The sequence below is a fragment of the Gadus macrocephalus genome, chromosome 9 (genome assembly GCF_031168955.1).
Source record: "Gadus macrocephalus chromosome 9, ASM3116895v1".
Taxonomy (NCBI): Eukaryota; Metazoa; Chordata; class Actinopteri; order Gadiformes; family Gadidae; genus Gadus; species Gadus macrocephalus.
Genome location: NC_082390.1, coordinates 15,918,304 through 15,937,995, shown reverse-complemented (window position 1 = coordinate 15,937,995; position 19,692 = coordinate 15,918,304). Strand labels below are relative to the sequence as shown.

Here is a 19,692-nt window from a genome sequence, read left to right as displayed (position 1 = left end):
ATCAATGAATTGAACTTTTTGCTGAGTTGTGCTTGTGATATAATTGCCCTTATTGTTTTTAAGTATTTCTTGTTTTTGTGGAGCAGATAGAGAATGTGTTATTGTGGTAAACATGTGGGTGATACATGATACATGATAGTTTGTGTACTACGTATATCAATCCCATTGTCAGCATTGGTCACTAAAACCTTGGTGTGTTATTTCAATTTCATTCTGTAGATGTGGCTGTTTGTGCCTGTTTTTGTGTGTGTGTGTATGTTTGCATGTGTGTGTGTGTGTGTGTGTGTGTGTGTGTGTGTGTGTGTGTGTGCTTGCATCTGTGTGTGTGTGTGTGTGTGTGTGTGTGTGTGTGTGTGTGTGTGTGTGTGTGTGTGTGTGTTTTTTTCTGTGTGTGTGTGTGTGTGTGTGTGTGTGTGTGTGTGTTTTTCTGTGTGTGCGTGTGGTAAAAGGGGTGGAGCCTCAAGGAACAGAGGGGATAGAGAGCAGCTACTCTGAGTCTTCAACGCATACTCCTCTGTGTCTCAGCTAGAAGCCAGGATGTGCACAGTGCTGTCAACTGTTTACCTGTTCAGCACCTTTACACTTCTGGCGCTGGGTGCACCAGGTAAGAATATATTATTTCAAGACATAAATTTAAATAGTCATTGTGTTGAAAAATAGGGATTTCTTATTGAAATGACCATTTCAACTGGGGGGGCCAGGCTTGGGACAGTTTATTATTACAGGGCCGAAAATAAAACACCATTCCACGACGTGGTCCTCAGGCCGGCTTTTTGTAAGGATTGGGGTAAATTTTTTGTGTCTATTTTAAAAATGTTTTGCTAATTGGAACATGCAGTAAATTGTTTGGATTTGAGGGGAAACCTTATCTCAATACAACCATCCAACACAGATGAAATCCATCGGAGGAACTGAGTTGTACATGTAATGTTCAAACTAAAAGGGATTAAAACAATTGCCATTTGAAGTCAAACAAAAAATAGATATGGAGACAGCTTGCCTCTGCTTTTTGAAGAACTTTAGATACCAAATAATTTCAGAAAGCAAATCATTAAAAAATAAAAATAGTAGGTTAACCACCAGAGTAGAAGATGTGTTGGGTAACCTTGGTGTTCCTCTTATGTCACACTTTGGTCTTTGTATCATCATTTGTCAAAAAAGATCTGTAATGATTGTTTCGAGCGCCATATTTAGGGGGGGGGGGGGGCACAGAGGGCACGGCTCCCTTGTACCCCCTCATAACTGCCATGGATGATCACAGGTCTGTCTACATGTGTAAACCATGGTAGGATCAACACTGTTGCACCCCAGTGACTTGATAAAAATAAATAGATTTTCCAGATACATTCACTAGCGAAAACAATGGAGGAATGTGTTGTACAATACATCAGAGGCTGATTGTGTGTTTTTTTTTGTCTTCTCATTCTCCTCTGCACAACTTGGTTGGAGAAAAGTGAGCAAACTGGCGAAGTATTCTGCCATCAATAATTACTTCCTAACCCCTGCCAAACTAAAGTAATTCTTAATAGGATGTAGTTGAGCGGCAGATGATGTCATGCTCATATACTAAAAAATCGGGCTATTTTTTATACATATGTATGACTAACAGTAGGTTCTCGTTATCTCTTTTTTCAGCAGGGACAGAGGGACCTTTGGTGTCCTTGAAAAATGGCAAAGTCCGGGGTGGTTACGTGTCCGTGAACGGCACAGAGGCAAGAGCGCAGCAGTACCTGGGAATCCCCTTTGCCCGACCTCCAGTGGGGCCCCTGCGCCTGGCTAACCCCCAGCCGGCGGAGGCCTGGGAGGGGGAGAGGGACGGCACACGGCAGCCTCCAATGTGAGTGGGCTGCAGCATGATGAACGGACCGGGATCTAGGTCGCCGGCTCTGTTGTTCAGCATGTCCGGACCACCCAGCTCTCTCCCTCTGTTCCGCTGCCCGATCTTTCTTCTTCCACTCTATCACTCTGTCGTTCTCTCTAGAACACTCATGGCCTTTCCCTATTTTGCTTCTCTTCTCTGGTTTTTCTTGCTGATGTTTTATTTTCCTGTCTGTCTGTCTTGGTTTTCATTCTCAACTTAACGTCGGCCTGTGAAGCCCTTTAATGTGTAACTGCATAAGAAGAAATACAAATATTATTGGCATGTTATAATTCTCTCTCTCTCTCTCTCTCTCTCTCTCTCTCTCTCTCTCTCTCTCTCTCTCTCTCTCTCTCTCTCTCTCTCTCTCTCTCTCTCTCTCTCTCTCTCTCTCTCTCTCTCTCTCTCTCTAAAATCTAGGTGTATTCAGGACCCAGCCTTTGTTTCTCTGGTGTCTAAGATTATGTCGATCGAGGTCACATCACCAGACGTATCAGAAGACTGTCTCTATCTGAACGTCTACACTCCGGCCAGCGCGGTAGCGGGGGACAAGCTGCCTGTAAGTCAGTCCTCCTACAGACTGAAAGGCTAGATGTCCAGTCTAGGGTATTGCTTTTCAAAAAAATGCAATGACCTCGGTTATTTGGTTGCTCTGAAATTGATTGTGCAGATCAGAATCTCTCCCGCTGTCCTTCTGTCTAAAATGATTACCGAGAAAAAATAACAGAAAGAGACTCTTGTGTTTCAATGTTGTTGCCAAGGTGATGTTGTGGATCCATGGTGGGGGCTTGACCATCGGGGCGGCCTCTCAGAGCGACGGCTCTCCATTGGCAGTCTATGAAAACATGGTGGTGGTCTTGATCCAATATCGCCTGGGAATTCTCGGGTTCCTGAGGTACTGAAAAAGTGTGCTCAAAAAAAGTTGTTGTTTTGGGATGCTTGTCACGTTATGACCTCAATGTGTGTGTGTGTGTGTGTGTGTGTGTGTGTGTGTGTGTGTGTGTGTGTGTGTGTGTGTGTGTGTGTGTGTGTGTGTGTGTGTGTGTGTGTGTGTGTGTGTGTGTGTGTGTGTGTGTGTGGGTGGGTTTGTGAAGACAGAGAGCGAGAGAGAGAGAAAGAAAGTTGGAGAGTGAAAGGGTGGGGGGTAGAGACAGAATGTATGGTATATCTCAACAAGTTTCTGTTGTTCCCTTTTCTTTAAAGCACTGGAGATGAGCATGCCTGGGGTAACTGGGGGTTCTTGGACCAGCTCGAAGCCTTGAAGTGGGTGCAGGAGAACATTGAGGCCTTTGGGGGAGACGCCGGGTCAGTGACCATCGCTGGGGTTTCAGCAGGAGGCATCAGTGCATCCATCCTGGTAATGTCGCCCTTGAAATGACAATGCAGGCTTTTATGTGGCCAACTTGTTTTAACATGTGTGCTTAAATGCTTTCTTTGAAAGCTTGCTAGCCAGCAGGGACTTCCCCACAGCGCCTCTGTTTGTCCTTCCCCAGGATGATGTCTATATTAGATTGCAGTTCATTATTATTAATTACTAAAAGCACTGGTGCATGCACTTGTCCAAGACCTAATTTATAATTTTCTTATTATTATTTACTCATATCACTGTTAAGTTGATCTAGTGTAGGACCATGAATTTGTGCGAGAGTTCCCGAATCCTAACGTCTGAGGTAGAGCGTACCTAGGCCACTCTTAATGAGTTTAATGAGGGATTGGTTTCTGTTACTAATTAAGTTGAACACAATTTTGCCACTATATAATGATGGTAAATGTGAGTGATTTAATATATAGATCCATGTGTTGCCTTATTTCCCACAGACCCTTTCACCCCTATCCCATGGACTATTTCATAAGGCAGTATTCCAGAGTGGAGTAGCCACACTGGGAAAATATACTTCAAATCAGCCAATGGAACAAACCAAGGTATGCCATAAATAAGATATACTTATTGAACACATTGCTTAATAAAACTGATGCATTCAATATATATCAATATCTTTGACATGTGAATCCTCTTTTTAATCATAATCCTATATGTATAGATATATATATACATACAATGTTACCAGGGAATTGCAATTTCAGTCATATTTCTCCTTCTACATTATATTGATATTTTAAAATAACGATTTATTTTGTCACATGTAAATAATGCAGGAAGTTTAATATCAGCTCGGTGTATGTGCCTGTTGTTGCCCAAATACACAGATTGTGGCTAACCTGACGGGCTGTGACTACGCTGACACAGAGCAGTTAGTCAGCTGTTTCCGAGGGAAAAGTCAACAGGAGCTAATTGATGCTACCAAAAAGGTACAGTTACTCAGTAAGACCACTCCGACAGATACACACAACGACATTTTGAATCACATGAATTACAATGCAATTCATTCTTTACCCACAAAGTGGCAAGTATGCAACATCCTCGTCCGTTGTCCCTCGTTGTGGTCTTCATAAAGTTTGTAATGGCCTCGCCTCTGTTCAGATGAAGGTGTATCTTGGAGGAACGGTTGATGGGATGTTTCTGACTGATGTTGCTGAAGAGCTGCTGAAAAATAAAGAGATGATGAAGATTCCTGTGATGTTGGGATTGACCAATCATGAGTTTGGATGGATCCTGCCTAATGTGACTACCTCCAAGTGGACAACCCCATGGCACACATCTCTAAATCGATTCAGTTGATCCTCCAATGTGTCTATGTTGTCAGCCGGTTAACAATTTTTTTTATTCTTTTGTCGTTCACCACTCTAGACTTTTGCGCCTCCTGGCTGGCAAAACGGCATGAGCAGAGAGAGGGTGCTGGCTGTGATGAACCTTTTCAATCCACCAGGGGTCAGTCACTCAATAGTTTACAGGAACTACGCAATTATACAATTATATATTTTGTAGGGTTTCACAATTAATTGCATATCAATTTACATCTGGGATTTTGACCAATGCAATTAGCTTATCATGAAAAATGCAATTATATAACCAAATAATAATATAATAATAATAATAATATTAATAATAATAAATGAAAACATATAAAAACATAATTAAATACGATTTTGTACGACCGTTACAACTCAGTAATGGCTTTACAATGATGGTTGTTTTTTATCTATTAGCAACCATGGAATATTAATTGAATCCATATTCTTAAAATCACAAAGGAGAATCTCAATCACAATATTGGGCAAAATAATCGCAGTCAACATTTTTGTCATAATCGTGCAGCACTATAAGAACCCAAATAGGACACATATTAGCTGCAATTTAAATGCTAGAATGAGATTGAAATTGTAGTAGTTTAATTCACTTGGAGTTCAGTCGGAAGGAGATTATTAGTTGTGGGAATGGAATCCACGTTATTCAACTTTTCAAGAATACTCACACTAAGCCATGTCGGTTATTTGCCTGAAAGCCAACTGTTTGCGTTTCACATTTCCGGAGAGCCATTTACCAAACAGGCTTCCTTTATTCCCTTCCCTTCCAGGCAACATTTGCCAATTCCTTGATCGCAGATGAATATCTGAAAGGTGCCCAAACTCCGGAGGACATCCGAGACGGCTTCACCGAGATCCTTGGGGACCTATTGATGACAATCCCTGTCCTCGGGGTTGCTGGCTACCACAGAGGTCAGTCTTACAAGTCCGGACTGCCCTGAAACACACACAGAGGGCACCAGAAAGAACAAGAGGGCCATAGTGTTGAGCTGTTCTCTGGCTTTGTGATCCTCAGATGCCGGCGTTCCAGTGTACTTGTATGAGTTTATCCACCGTCCGGAGGTGCACAACCTGACCAGACCCAGCTTTGTGAAGGCCGACCATGCGGATGAGGTGGGATTCATGTTTGGTGGATGCTTCTGGAACGGGCATATAAAGATCACAGGTATGTATGCTGTACACTGAGTGAATAAATCCATTAGATGTGTGCTATTCTCTTGTTAGCTGTTCATTTAGGTGCACTTTTTTTCTCCAGCATCTAGATCTATATTTACATTAAATATAATTTCTGTGGAACTACAGATAAATAAATATAATGTTAAAATTCCGTGTTTACAGGCACAATCACCACAGAGGAGGACATGCTTTGTAGGACCATGATGTCCTATTGGGGTAACTTTGCCCGCACTGGGTAGGTAGAACTTTTTGAACATTGATGAATGCATATCCACTGCTAGTCCTCGTCCTGTACAAAACAAAATAGATTCCAATTCTTAGTATTTTGTTGTTGTTCATGTGTTGATTGTGGATTATTGATTAAATGCTATGCTGTCATATGCAAAATCACATTTTATTTGTATTGCATTCTATGGGCACAATTTTAGTTTCCTTTGGGGAAGCTCACATATATATAAGAATAACATTCTATTAACTTTTGTTCAACCTCAGCTCTCCTAATGGCGCTGGGCTGGTGCAGTGGCCTCAGTATGACATCCTGAAGCAAGAATACATGGAGCTGGGCCTGAAGCAGACTGTGAAAGAAAAATTGAAGTTTGAGAAGATGAACTTTGCTAGGGTCACTCTGCCTCAGAAGATGCAAGACTTAGCAATAGCCGCAGCAGCAGCCAGCACAGGAAACTAATCACTGGTGCTTTTGAAGTTAGCTAGCATAACGGATCCTGGAATTCTGGGGCATGTATTCCCTGTCATCAGTTGCCTGACATTTTGTGTATGTGTAGTTGAAAAGTTGTTGCAATTAGTCACTCTGGAATGGCGTGCTTTCTAGGGTCCACAAGGAATATAATTGAACACAGGTCAATGCAAAACCTTTTGTTAATGACTGTTTGAAGGAAAGAAATGTAAAAGAGTAATTCATATTCTTCCCAAAAGTAATCCACTACACCTTTTGGTGATTCTACTTCATCTGTTGGATTTTTATAACTAATTGACAACTAAAAAAACACGTATATTATGTATAGATATTATATAATGTGATATGATATTATGTTATAGTATTGTATTGTATTATATTATTGTATATCATATTATATCTTCTATCATGTCTTATCATATCGCACTCACTTGTCAAATGATTTCTCATTGGAAGACGTTCTGCGACGTCATTGGGTTCCCCAACGTCACATTTTCTTTGATCTGAACATGCGCACATCGGCGTACTGAGCTAAACGACGCACACAGGAGGGTTCCGACCACCAGAGACCACATCTTCACCGTTACCTGGTACGCTTGAGTAGGTACAGATGTCATTATTATTACTAAATGTCTTTAACTAGTATATGATATTTTAACGCCATCAACGGGGACATTATTCCTTACGTCACGATAGCATACTATTTTCGCTGTCCGTTCTTATGTTTCGCATTCAAAATAGTCTGAATCAATGATTAGTCATCAATCGTTATCAGTTGCTCCAAGTTCACTGGTTTCGTGGTAGTAATTTTTTAGATGCTCCCGGTCCGATAGGCGTTTAAATGTAAAGCACTGGCACACCGTGCATTATGTTACAGGAAACGTCAGCCTATTGTTGTGTTTGTTTAGTGGTGTTTGTTGCTGCTGTAGCATGCAGGAGGGCTATTTCAAGACCGCTGCTGTATGTGGCTGTTGTTCTTCCTGATGAGGAATCATTGATCTGCTGTTAAGTGCGTAGAGCAGCCATGTGTGTTGTCGCCTTTCAATTCATGCATGTACTCCAGTATAAAAAGTTACCGTTGAATAGCAAGGTCTCCTATTGTCATCCTTTTTGCCACATACATGCGTTATTGCCTACATGCGTTATATACATGCGTTATATACATGCGTTACGAAATTAAGTAATGTGTGTGTGTGTGTGTGTGTGTGTGTGTGTGTGTGTGTGTGTGTGTGTGTGTGTGTGTGTGTGTGTGTGTGTGTGTGTGTGTGTGTGTGTGTGTGTGTGTGTGTGCATAGTATCGAAAGCACTTTCTGGGATGCTGCTGCTGTAGCCTGCAGAGCTCCCTACCTGCTGTTGTTGGTTGTTGTTTTGATGATGAGAAATGATGAGAAATCAGCTTTCAAGTGTGTAGAGTAGCTATGTGTGTTGTCTCCAGTAAAGCCATGTATACTGGAGTATAAAAAATTGATCTTATTGATCCGGAAGTTCTCATATTTCTTTATTTTTTTGCTCAAGCAAAAAGTGTTGATTGTAATGAGGGAAAGTGTTTATGTTTACCTAATTATATTAAAAGAGTCTAACAAAGACAAACAGAGCTCTTGTAAAATGTGGTGAACCCGAACCCTAAACTTCAAAACATTGTGTACATTAAATTATTAAGCTATAGTGTCCCCTAAATAGTTGTGTACCACGTTTAGACATGAGCCCTCTTTTACCATTACGGATAGGCCTATAGTATATAGCATAATATACAATATAATGTGCTGGCTATCGTAGAGTTGATAAAACAGAGCTATTTTTGGCATTAAGGGAATGCTGTCTGTGCTGGATGTGGGTACACACTTGATAGCAGGGACTGTTATAAGGAGTTGAACATGAGGGAATTTGACTTCCTCCAACTTCCACCCCTCAAGTCTTCTGCCATTTGGTTATCACTGGTTGTCTCCTTACTTGTAACTCGGTATCTTTGTTATTACAGATGTGGAATGGAATGCAGCTTTTTATTTTTGAGTCAAATGATGCAAACATGGTTGTCCTGTTGCTCCATCGCCAAGGTTACAAATCGCCAGACTTCCTTTGACCGCATACAGCTGTCAATGTGCAGAATATGTTGTGCGATCTCATCAAAAGAGCCCATACTTCACCGGCATGAATGCAAGAATTATAAGTAATTTTATATCTTAAATATCAACTTGCAAAGATGTCTTATTGACATTATTGCGAATGTTGTCGTATAAAGGAAGCAATGTGAAGTATATCAAAGTGAAAGCACACTGCCCGGAAAAAAACGTCCACACCACAATATTGGATGTTCTCCAAAGTTTGTCACCAAATAACTTAATCTAACAACAGCCAACCACCACCAATAGCTCTGGCAAGGTGACCCTGTGTTTGGGTTTGTGAGGGAACCTTAACCAGTCAGTCCCACTTTCTCACTTTTAAAATTGTCACCAAATTTCATGGAAGAAATTTACAAGTTTTTTCTCTTTTGCATCATAAATCAGTGTGTCCATCATGATCTAAGGTTCTAATCCCTATCTGCTATCTGCTACTACGGCCTGTCACATCGCCGCTATGGCATGTAATGGCAAGTTGTAAAGGTCATCTGGTTCTCTTGTTGGTCATGCTGTGAAGGTTAAATGCAGATGGCCTCGATGATTTTAATCAGGCTATAGTGTTAGAATAAAATATCTTTCATTAGAAGTAACATTACATTGGGTTCCAAAATGTAATAGAAATTCACCATAAAACATTAAGAATATATCAAATGCAAATTGTAATCAGAATTTTACTAAACATCAGCTGCAATTTTGCACATTGCCTGCCCTAAACCACTGTCAATTTTTTCCCAAACCCTTTAACGGATCTACTCCGCAAACACTAAAATGATGCCTCATACTAAATGTGTCGGTCCTGTCGGATCACTTTTAATTCAGCTGGATAAGCAGATTTATGGTGATGTTGTGTCCTCTGCTTTGCAGCTTACATCCCTGGCCGACACAGATTAACCCTGGAGTGTGGAAGGGTGTATGAGTCTTGTGAGGTCTTGTCATGTTGAATCGTGTGCTGGCCAGATACTCGTATACTAACACTAGTTCCAGATCAGCTTGTTTGAGGCCACGGGAAGTAGACTCATCTTCACTAGTGTAGTCTACTAGGCGTGACCTGGTGCTTACATGTATTAGAGCTACATTTAGTGTCATGATATTTTGTTTGTCCTAGGAAGATGCCTCTGAAAATGGGGTCTAGCAAATATGAAGGAGGTGTTTTTACCTCCTCTAATGTTGCTTGGGAGGAGGGCACAGCGATGTTGACCTCATGGAAGTCTTTAAAGACTGTTTAAATAAATAACCTCCTCACTAACCAAAACATTTCATATTATAGTAGCTGTTGATGTATTGGTTGTTGTATATATTAGCACAACAACTGTTATGGAAAATTATTATTGAGCCGGGGTTGTGTTTGATCCAGCATTCTGTCTCTCTTTTATCTCCTCTTTAGGTGTCGTTATGTCCTCCCCCATCTCTCTGTGCACTGGTCCTTGATATTGCGTTGTTAAGTGCAGCTGACATAGTGATATAATCCTGTCCAGGGCAGAAGGCTGAGCTGTACAGGCCAGGGTTGTATGGGGGTCTGTGGGTGTGTCGGTGACCTTGCAGCATTAAAACACAGACATTGGTAACAAAGAAGAGTAGAATTGCAGGTTCTCACGCAAATCTGCTGAGCCCTTTTTTTTTTTTATAAATTCTTGCCTAATCGCAGACAATGGAGAGCATTTCCCCATGCATGTTTTAATTCCAATCTAGACCGTAGATTGCGCAAAAACATGGACATGACTTGCAAGACATGGCCAACGGGTAAATCTAGGGTAGGCTAATGCCCTGCCGAATATGACCTGTTGTTTACTACTTTTTAAGGAAACAACCGGTTTTATTGACAATAGGACATTATAAGATCAAGGAAGTGAATGAAGCAATTGTGTGCATGCATGCGTGTGAGTGACTGCTTGCCCATTTGTGCATGAACCTCACTGGGTTAAGATCTTTGAAGACCGTATTATATAACGGTACCCATGTCTCATGAGACCACACTTGAGGAGTTCTTATGGGTACACTGTGCCCATGGGTTTCTTGGGGTACAACAATGTTGCCATGAAACCAAAGCCTACTCTTTGTAGCTATAACAGAATGCCATTCTTTCCCCCTGGTAGGGAAGCTTAAAGATTAGCAGGACAGCAGTAATCAACAGCGCTTTTTGGGATGCTGCTGAGTACAGCCGAGTACTGCTGGTGATTGGATGTTTGGGGGAATGGGCTGTACAGTTTGTTCAAATGTAAATGATCTGTGAAAATGGTATATTTGTTTTTTAGTTTGCCTATAAACTAAAACAAGAATGATTGTAGCGGGCATGCAGAATTGTGGTTTCAGTTGCATCTATTTTGACACGATAATGGTAGAAATCCTTTTGTATGTGTGAGGTTGCGTATATTTCCGTTTGCTTGTGGTTTGTCGTGCATTAAATTATACAGTATTGTTTGCAGGAAGTCTGCAAGTCTTTGCAAAGCTTTTGTTGTCTGTGAATAACAAAAAGCTAAATTGAATAATATTATGCCATAGTTGATTTGGATAGTCCGTCCATATTCAATATTTATTTACACATAATTGTTTTGGCTTCATTAGTGAGTAAACATAAACTAAAGAATAAAACTGGGCTTAAATAGGTTAAAGTGTGGTTTTAGCAGCTTTCATCCTAACTATAAAACCAGTATAAAATATGTTTCTCTACCTCATTAGCTACCTCCCCCCCACTCTTATATGCAGCTATATATACTTGGTGTGACAAACACATTTTGTCAGTGTCTATCCACCTGCTGAAAATTAAGTATTGGTGATATGGAAGAGTTCTCGGTTCTCTTCTGCTCCGTTGTCCAAAACACTACGATAAAGACATAGAAGGGAGGAAACGCTGCATGAAGAGATTTCAATGACACTGAAACAGTCAGAAACCTTAAAATAATCTCTGATTGGGCATTCCATGACGTCCAATCGAACACAACCAGTAAGCATGCAGGAACAGATATGTGTATGAGATGAATTTAGAACCGTCATTTCCCCCTCTTCTCTCCAAAGGGCCTGGGAGTGAATATCGGCGCCCCTGTTTTGGGAGAAGATGTAGCTTGTGCAAGGTCTGGCTCCTCATCCCAACGACCCTTCACCCTACCCCTGTTCTGGAGGACTACGTTCTGCCCCCCTCCAGCCCTCCTGCTCCATGTGCATACAGAGCCCCCAGTAGCTGGACCACAGGACACTGCTGAGCTACAGACTGGCCCCTCGCTCTTTGGAAATGGAGTCCGTCGCAGTGAGCAACCTCCTAGACCTTGACCTGCCGCCAGGAGCCCCGGCGCTGACCAGGGACGGAGGTCACAACATTTTCTCCCCAGACGCCGCCCCCTACACAGGGGCCGCTCTACCAGAGCCCCTGGTCCCTGCAGGCCGCAGCCCCCGTCGCCAGCCCGACCAGCGGAGTCAGGAGGACGGGGAGAGCCAGAGTGACGCCACAGAGTCGGCAGACAGCGAAAATGACATGGACCCAGCCTCCAACCGGTGGGAGCTTCGACGGACATCGTCCTCGTCCAATCACAGTGGCGAGGAGCAGGACGCAGACACAGTGGAGAGGCGGGAGTTCATGAAGGCCTATGTGGAGAAGATCTTTAACGGAAAGTAAGTATACAAGTGACGTGTGTGTGAGCGATACTTTCATTATTTTAAATGAAATTACTTCCAATAATTACAATCATTGCCATATTAAGGGTCTTTATCATCTGTCTTTATTTTCCTGTGTTAATTGTGGTGTAGCCTTTTCCTGACTCAGGTAAAATGTACTACGTGCTTGCTTACTAGATGAAGTAAAGTGTTTGTCTTTGTAGGTATCTCAGTGTTTACTTCTCTGACCTTTATGCTATCTCTGAGTCACATTTTGCATAGTTTCTGATACTTATTGCATGACGGTAGTTTGCATTGTTTTGCATAGGTTAACTTCCCAATAAGTAGTGAACCATGTACAATGTGTACTAAGCCCTCAATATACATATATTATAACGATTTTTTTCATACACGGTATATAGATAGATGGTATTTGGTACTGTCTGGAAGGGGGAACTGGATTTGCTCATCCCTGATGATGAATTGATGCTCCTCTCTTTCTGTTCCTCATGTTTGCCCAGAGAGGACTTTGCCCAGGAGGAGAAGGCTCGTTTTGGGGAACTGTGCAGCGGCGAGAACGGCAAAGGAAGGGAGTGGTTCGCCAAATACGTCAGTGCACAGGTAAACATATGAGCAAGCCCAGGGAAATGGTTGACAACCCCGCTTTCCTGCCTGATGTCTGTGCTGTTCTGTCAGAATTGACCATTGGAGGAAAATTTAAACCGAACTATGCCTATCTATTCAATGGAGATCTGTGTGTGGACATAAAAATAAAAGAGGTCCTCATTTGGCGTTATTGTGCTATCTTGTATGGTCTGGAGTAAAACCCTGTCAGATCCCTTTTTAGAAAAATGAAAACCATATTTTATGACACATGGAAAGTGCCCTTTAATCAATAAATGAGAAGAATTCTCAATATAAAATATAAATCTGATGGATTATGATTGTCACTCACAAAATAAATGTTCCCACGGCACACATGGGAACTGTTTGTGTCCAATATTATGTTTCAGCGCTGCAACTCTAAATGTGTGAGTGAGGCAACCTTCTACAGACTTGTGCAGTCATTTGCTGTGGCTCTCTTTGAGTAAGTACAGGCCAAGGGCTGTTTTCTTGTTTGTTTGTTGATGGCGTGGCTAAATCGTTGTCATGGATAACAAACCATTCACACATGTGACAAAAAAATCAGATTTTTCCAAACACCGATTTTTCCAAACATATTTGATTTAATGCTTCATAATAATAATTTTATTATTATTGTTTTGGTTATTGTTATTTCTGGGATGATCCGAAGGTATGGCATTTGGTTATTGTTTGAGTCAGCAAAGGTGAGATTAGCATGTGTTTGCTAATGTGTTGCTTGGTAACTGCCATTTTAACGTAGAGGAAACGATTTGGGTTGTAGATGCTACCAGATGGATGACTACAGCCCTGCCAAGAATCTCATGACCATGTGTTTCACATACTACCACATTGGTAAGGCTCTGATACTGCGGGATCGCTCTTGGTCACACTCTGTTTTCAATCTTTTTAAGCATCGTATCCACTGAATTGTAAATAAGTTAATTGTGTATATCACACTACCAGTTCATTGTTAACATAATAATAAAGACCATGAAGCTAAGAAATGCGCTTAAATATTATGAATGAGTATCTATATCATAATAATATGAGTATGATGTTTGCCATACACCTGTATGGAGTTTGAGTTCCTGATGTAGGTCATCATAATGATCTATATGTCTATTGAAGTCTTGAATCGGGTCTTATCCTGTTCATGCATTTTCATTTGTATTTATCTTAGAACTACAAGCCTGATATTTTATAGCTCAAAAGTAGGCTACATGAATAAGAAGATATGTGTTTCATAATGTCGCTCACAAAAAATTATGGTGAAAGACATAAAAAGAGATCTTGCGACATCCTTTGGCATTTTGCCATGTGACTCCTGTTATTGACTTGAAGGGAGTTGCCTGCGTTTTTCTTTATTTCCTTGCAACACAATGGACGTTCCACGTGCAATCATCTGGGAGAGCTGTGCAAGCACAATGCAGTCACCCAGAAATCGGCAACATTGATTTTCCTGTATCCATCTGGATTTGACCCTTGGCTTCTTCAAAATAAATGCATTCAACGACCCATTTTCGGGGTTAAGTATAACCCCGCAAATGGGGTTAAGTATAAAACTGGCTTTAACAACCTTTGATTATTTTGATTTGATCATTATAAGGATTTGTTCTACTTCATTTAAGAATGCTTGATTCTGATTGGCTGGCTTGGAGGAGGACATTAAACCGGCAGGTTGCCCGCTGACTTGTCGGTTCTACTTGCTGCTGACTGAGCACATCGTCATCAAATAGTAGATCAATACGCTGCTTGTATTTTTTGGAATACTCGATTCTGATTGGCTGCAGGTTGTCCATAAATCCCTGATATATGTACACGTGCTAAGTAGTTCCAGTCAAATTTTCTGTTCAGCCTTCAAAACGAGAGCTGTAAAGGTTACCGCCCTCGACTTTGTCTCGGGTGGTAAGCCGTCCACGAGCCGGGCATATCAAACTGTTTATTGCCTTGCCTCTCTGTGATTATCCCTTACTTATTACAAGGACCTATTTTTCGATACAGATCTTAATGACATTTAAACCACAAACCCTTTGCTTTCACACCCAATGCCCATCCATCCATCCCTCCCTCCCTCCCTCCCTCCCTCCCTCCCTCCCTCCCTCCCTCCCTCCCTCCCTCCCTCCCTCCCTCCATGGATCCAGGGAGGTTCCAGCCATCCCCCTCTGATTTGCTGGGGCCTAGCAGCTCAGGCATGGACTCCTACCTGGACAAGGCCAACGTCTGGCTGACCGGGAGGAAGGGCGCGGCCGAGCGGCTGCTGAAGACCACCCCCAAACCCGACGTCAGGGGCTTCTTGGGGGGCTTGGAGAGCAAGCTCAGGGGGCCGGCAGTGCGCAGGACAGAGTGAGAGCTTACTACACTATGTTACCCTCTACCAAACCCTACGAGAACCCCTACCCTATGGGGTTTAGTTGGTGGTTTGCTGCCTTTGTGAATGTTGGGAAAGTTTAAGATTTTCTGCAATGGTTAAATTGTGATTTTTATATATAAATATATATATCTCTATCTCTATTATCAAGGGATTCAGAGTCTCCAACAGAGACGAAGCCTAAATCACCAGGTAAAACGCATACCATTACATTCAATATTGATTTTTATTTTATTCATTAATCAGATAAATGCTCATACAGGTGATATTTCTCTGTTTGTCCCCCTCCCTCCAGGTGGTTTCAACACAGAGGAGCAGAAGATTTACCTGTACACCCACTTGAGGCAGCAGCCCATCTGGTATGTACTCAAGGAAAGACCTTCAAACATGCTTAGAGTAGTGGCACATCATTTTCATCACCTTTTTGTGTACTTTTTCACCAGGTAGTGCAATAGATCCCGGATGCTCTTTATTTTCACCTAGATATTTGACACATGTGCACCGTTTCTTATGTCCTCCACTAAGTGGAGTAATGGTTATGAACCATATTTAGATGGTTCCTCTCTCTTTCAGGCACACATTAAGGTTTTGGAACGCTGCCTTCTTCGATGCTGTCGACTGTGAGAGGAAGAAGAGATCTCCCACCACAAGGTATGACAGGAGGGGAGAAACGGAGTGAGGGATGGACAGATGGGTGTACGGACGGCTGGGTGAACGGAGGGATGGGAGACCGAAAGGATGGAGGAAAAGGCGAAGAGGTGTATGAACGTTTACTGCATTATGTTGTCTGAACTCGGTAGACTGCTAAAGGTGTGTGTGTGCGTGCGTGCGAGTGCGTGCGTGCGTGCGTGCCACTACGTGTTAAAACCACTACTCTTTGAACCCCAGACTCCAAAACGTTCTTCCTCTTCTCTCTTAGCCCTGTTTTTCCACTGCTCTGCATGGTGGGAGTTTAACCCTTTCTCTCCTTGTGCCTTGCTGCCTGGTGCAGGGGAACACGGGAGGAGAGAGACCAGAGGTCTGACCTTTCTGTCCCTTCAGCGGCCTCACAAACTGTTTTAGTCAAAGCAAGAGAGAAGAGATCAAAGAGAGGGAGAGACGGGGGAGGAGATGGTTCCCTGATAAAACGGCCAAAGTGAATTTAAAGAAAGACGGGGAGCATTAAGAAGCGATAGCAGGCAAAGATTAATCAGGCAGGTCGTTCCTGTAGGAGAGCTGAGGGCGGATTTTCAACAATTTTGGGGTATGACTTTCAAAGAAAGGCACGTACATTTGAGGGTACTTCTTAGTGAATCATAGTTGCTCTGCTGCAATCCTTTTTTATTACGGCGCTCGCACTTGGATTACGTGCCGTGGGTATGTATATCTCGTATGTTCAGTTGGCTTCTGCGATCATGGCACAATGGCGGATACGGTTTGGCTTTGTCCTAGGAATTGTAATATTAAAGTCTTCTAACGCACCCGTTATTGCAACAAAACCCAACCCAAGTACTAGAGGTAGAAAGACGGTAGAAGGAATGCCTTGCCTTGTCAGTATAGCAAACTGTATTTGATGTGGAAATGGACTCTGCTTCCGGCATGTTCACACCAGTACTGCAATATGTCATTCTCTGCTTTTTGTCTCTATTGGGCTGCATGTTCAACTCTTCCCTCCCTCCCCCTCACACACCAACAAACACCTTTTCACCACTCCAGGGTCCTCCCTTGATTGCAATGATGTATGTGACATGGCCATGGGACATGTCCTAGCAGCTGTAAAAGTTTAAAATATCTTCTCTCTGGGAGCATCTTAATAGCATTACACTTGAATAGAAAAGCAACACTATCTCCTTTACATTTCAGTTTTCCGACATTAGAAGCTGCTTGTGTACTACTATCCTTGAGGGATTGAGCGTAGAGTTTACATTAAAGGTGTAGTGGGAAAAATTTAGTGGAATCTATCGCAATCTGCCTCCTCATCGCTAGTTGCTAATAAATTCTACACATTTGAACTTCAAGATATTCAGTGTGAACTGGTTTACAATCGCACCTCAAAAATTAAACAATAAAATTGTGGTCAATCATCATCAAGACCCACTTACATTGCCTATTCAACCATCCCACACTTCCATCCAGCCATGTAACAGTATGCAGAATGTGTTTCTTCATTTCACTTGTTATGAGTTACAGCGGTAGGAGTGTGACTAAACTGGCCAGTTTAGAGTTTCACACACTACATGCTCACCTTTTCTTCGGTCATTCTTGGTGCATTGGCTGTTACTCTGATTCTTAACCATGACAATGCGAGGCAAGAAATGAATGCCCTGTGTATTTATTCTGTGGCTGTTATTATGTATATAACCCTTGATGTATGATTTTGCCGATCTTGGTTCTTGCCATTTGTCAGTGTATGCTTCCATATATTTGCGCTTGTATGATTGGTGTATTTATTTTTTCCGCTATTTCAATAACATATGTTAATTGGATGTTAACTCTTTGATGTATCAACCATGTCAAACCATGTCTCTCTCCATCTCACACTCCCTCTCACACTCCATCTCGTCTCCCTCCCTCCCTCCCTCCCTCCCTCCCTCCCTCCCTCCCTCCCAGGGAGAGGTGGTGCCACATGACTCAGGAGGAGAAGGACGAGAGTTCTAAAATGGATGAGAACATTGCCTTTGGCCAACTGGGGTGAGTGGTTTACTCTGTGTACCTACTTAATCAAGAATAGTACTTCAGAGCAAATGACCAAAAAATATTGTTAAGGCAACCTTTGGCTGTGTTATTGTATTACATCAGATTGGAGAAACATTGTCCTTAACTCTATCTTCAAAGCCTTGGTTTAAGTGTGTGTGTTTTGTCAGTACCTTCACACACAACATGCTGGAGTTCGGCCTCAGTAAGAAGCTCTGCAAGGACTTCTTGAAGAAGCAGGCGATCATCGGGAATCTCAACGAAGGTACGATCCACAGTGCCCCATGATCCATAGAACTCAGACTCTGGAGTCATTTGAACATAGCCTTGAGCAGTTACTGTGTTGAATTTGGTTGAAACAGGTGAACCAACGGTTAATGTTCAAAAGATATAGATGGTTATATATCTATAAGTCCATTTCATTTTCTGTTGCAGTGATTCCTACAACTTATATGAGCTATTTTTTCACAATACCGTGTTTAATCAAACACTGGGCTAGTCTGCTGGTAAAGTGTTTGTGTCTCTCTCTCTCTCTCTCTCCTCCCCCCCATACAGAGCAAAACAAGTTGCTGAGTGACCACATTGACAAGATGGCAGCTGACTGAGTGGGCACTACTGGATGTTTGATAGACTCACACTCACACAGACAAACAGACACACAACACAAACAGACACACAACACAAACCGACACACACACAATAAGGTGAAGAGCTTTGTAGCAGCCGCTCCATCATGTCTCCGGACTCCTCTTTGATTCCCTCCCACTAGAGCAATAATAGAAAGTCGACTGTCTATCATCGTCATCATCATCATCATCATCATCATCATCATCATCATCATCATCACAATAACACTCCTCGACTACCACTCTGTATGTGTTCCTCCAATGTGTGTTCTGATGATAGTGTTAACTGCATTCAGGTATGCCGATGTCACAGCATTCTTAATATGCATGTATTAGCTTGATAGATAAATGTAGGATCCAGTATTGGGTGGCCCTTTTGAAAAATGCAGCTTTCATGTTGCTGGCTAGGGCAATATGGCTGTATTTTATTAGATACATTTCTCTACCAGTCAATCCTGCTGTTCTTATTCTATGTTAGTGACCTGGAATGTAGTTGTACTTCATATAGCCAAGTATTTCTAGGTCAAAACCCATCCGTTGCTATTCTGTCCTAAAATGTAGTGAGCTTGATGTGAATATTCTTAGTATGGATTTTAGCGAAGGTTCAACAGGTTCATGTTTATTTGTAACGGTAATCCACAAGTATACAGTATACATTTTCACATTCCCAGTAGCTGTTGCAAACCTATACACAACTGTGTTGAACAATGAACCAACTCATCTGTCCAAAGACCATATCTTAACCCTAACAGACCATTAAAAAATGATTTAGTGCCTTTTCATGTACCTTCTAACATGTTTGTCGTGGTCAATGTAAAAAATCCTCATTCCTTTCCATCTTGATACCATTTTATTAGTGTAGTCTTTCAACAGACTCAATGCTTGTGCTTTAGTGAATAACCAGATCAACACATGTAGCTGTAGGCGGGTAGAAGTGTTGCATTTGATTGTGAGCTCTTCATTTAGAAGAATTGCCAAGAATTAGGAGCATGGCAGTGGCTGTTCCTAAATAATTACCCATACTGTGCATGTATATTTATTTAGAATAGCCTGTGAAATGCCGTTGAGACGGCTAGACTGCATTGCTCAATCTTACCAATAGGCGGTAGCATTGTTTCTCCAGTTCATCTCTCCTCGTACATCTCACTATAAAACGGAATGTGTTGGAAAAAGCTGTCCCTGTTTAAAAACCCAAACCAATGTAAACATATTTGTTTTTAAATCGTCATTTTTTAAGGTAATTAAGTTATAACTATTGTATATTC

At 41.9% G+C, this 19,692-nt stretch overlaps 2 protein-coding genes across 3 annotated transcripts in view; both read left to right on the top strand.

Annotated features, from left to right (window-relative positions):
• Positions 1-446: 446 nt before the first annotated feature.
• ces3 (carboxylesterase 3) lies at positions 447-7,519 on the top strand. Its single transcript, XM_060061130.1, has 13 exons — positions 447-604; positions 1,636-1,837; positions 2,279-2,417; positions 2,620-2,753; positions 3,062-3,215; positions 3,677-3,781; positions 4,067-4,168; positions 4,341-4,481; positions 4,608-4,688; positions 5,335-5,476; positions 5,580-5,729; positions 5,903-5,975; positions 6,233-7,519. Exons 1-13 carry the CDS (start codon positions 538-540, stop codon positions 6,423-6,425), a joined length of 1,683 nt encoding a protein of 560 aa, XP_059917113.1. The 5' UTR covers positions 447-537; the 3' UTR covers positions 6,426-7,519.
• kiaa0513 (KIAA0513 ortholog) overlaps positions 6,939-19,692 on the top strand; it is a 13,585-nt gene continuing 831 nt past the window's right edge. The window contains exons 1-13 of one of the 2 annotated variants that reach the window (XM_060061131.1): positions 6,939-7,034; positions 11,564-12,154; positions 12,658-12,757; positions 13,150-13,223; positions 13,542-13,612; positions 14,902-15,103; positions 15,280-15,320; positions 15,424-15,487; positions 15,702-15,779; positions 16,120-16,146; positions 17,718-17,798; positions 17,972-18,066; positions 18,357-19,692. The exon at positions 18,357-19,692 is cut by the window's right edge and continues 831 nt beyond it. In XM_060061131.1, coding sequence (XP_059917114.1) covers positions 11,778-12,154; positions 12,658-12,757; positions 13,150-13,223; positions 13,542-13,612; positions 14,902-15,103; positions 15,280-15,320; positions 15,424-15,487; positions 15,702-15,779; positions 16,120-16,146; positions 17,718-17,798; positions 17,972-18,066; positions 18,357-18,406 — 1,260 coding nt within the window. In that variant the 5' untranslated portion in view covers positions 6,939-7,034; positions 11,564-11,777 and the 3' untranslated portion in view covers positions 18,407-19,692. The remainder of the gene's footprint in view (positions 7,035-11,563; positions 12,155-12,657; positions 12,758-13,149; positions 13,224-13,541; positions 13,613-14,901; positions 15,104-15,279; positions 15,321-15,423; positions 15,488-15,701; positions 15,780-16,119; positions 16,147-17,717; positions 17,799-17,971; positions 18,067-18,356) is intronic. The other variant, XM_060061132.1, reaches the window with a different exon arrangement.

Bases quoted from the DNA above. Each gene is read 5' to 3' on its own strand.
- ces3 (XM_060061130.1), top strand. From the start codon at position 538: ATGTGCACAGTGCTGTCAACTGTTTACCTGTTCAGCACCTTTACACTT. The intron at 2,418-2,619 runs GTAAGTCAGTCC...GTTGTTGCCAAG, and splicing joins TAGCGGGGGACAAGCTGCCT to GTGATGTTGTGGATCCATGG. The intron at 5,477-5,579 runs GTCAGTCTTACA...TGTGATCCTCAG, and splicing joins GGTTGCTGGCTACCACAGAG to ATGCCGGCGTTCCAGTGTAC.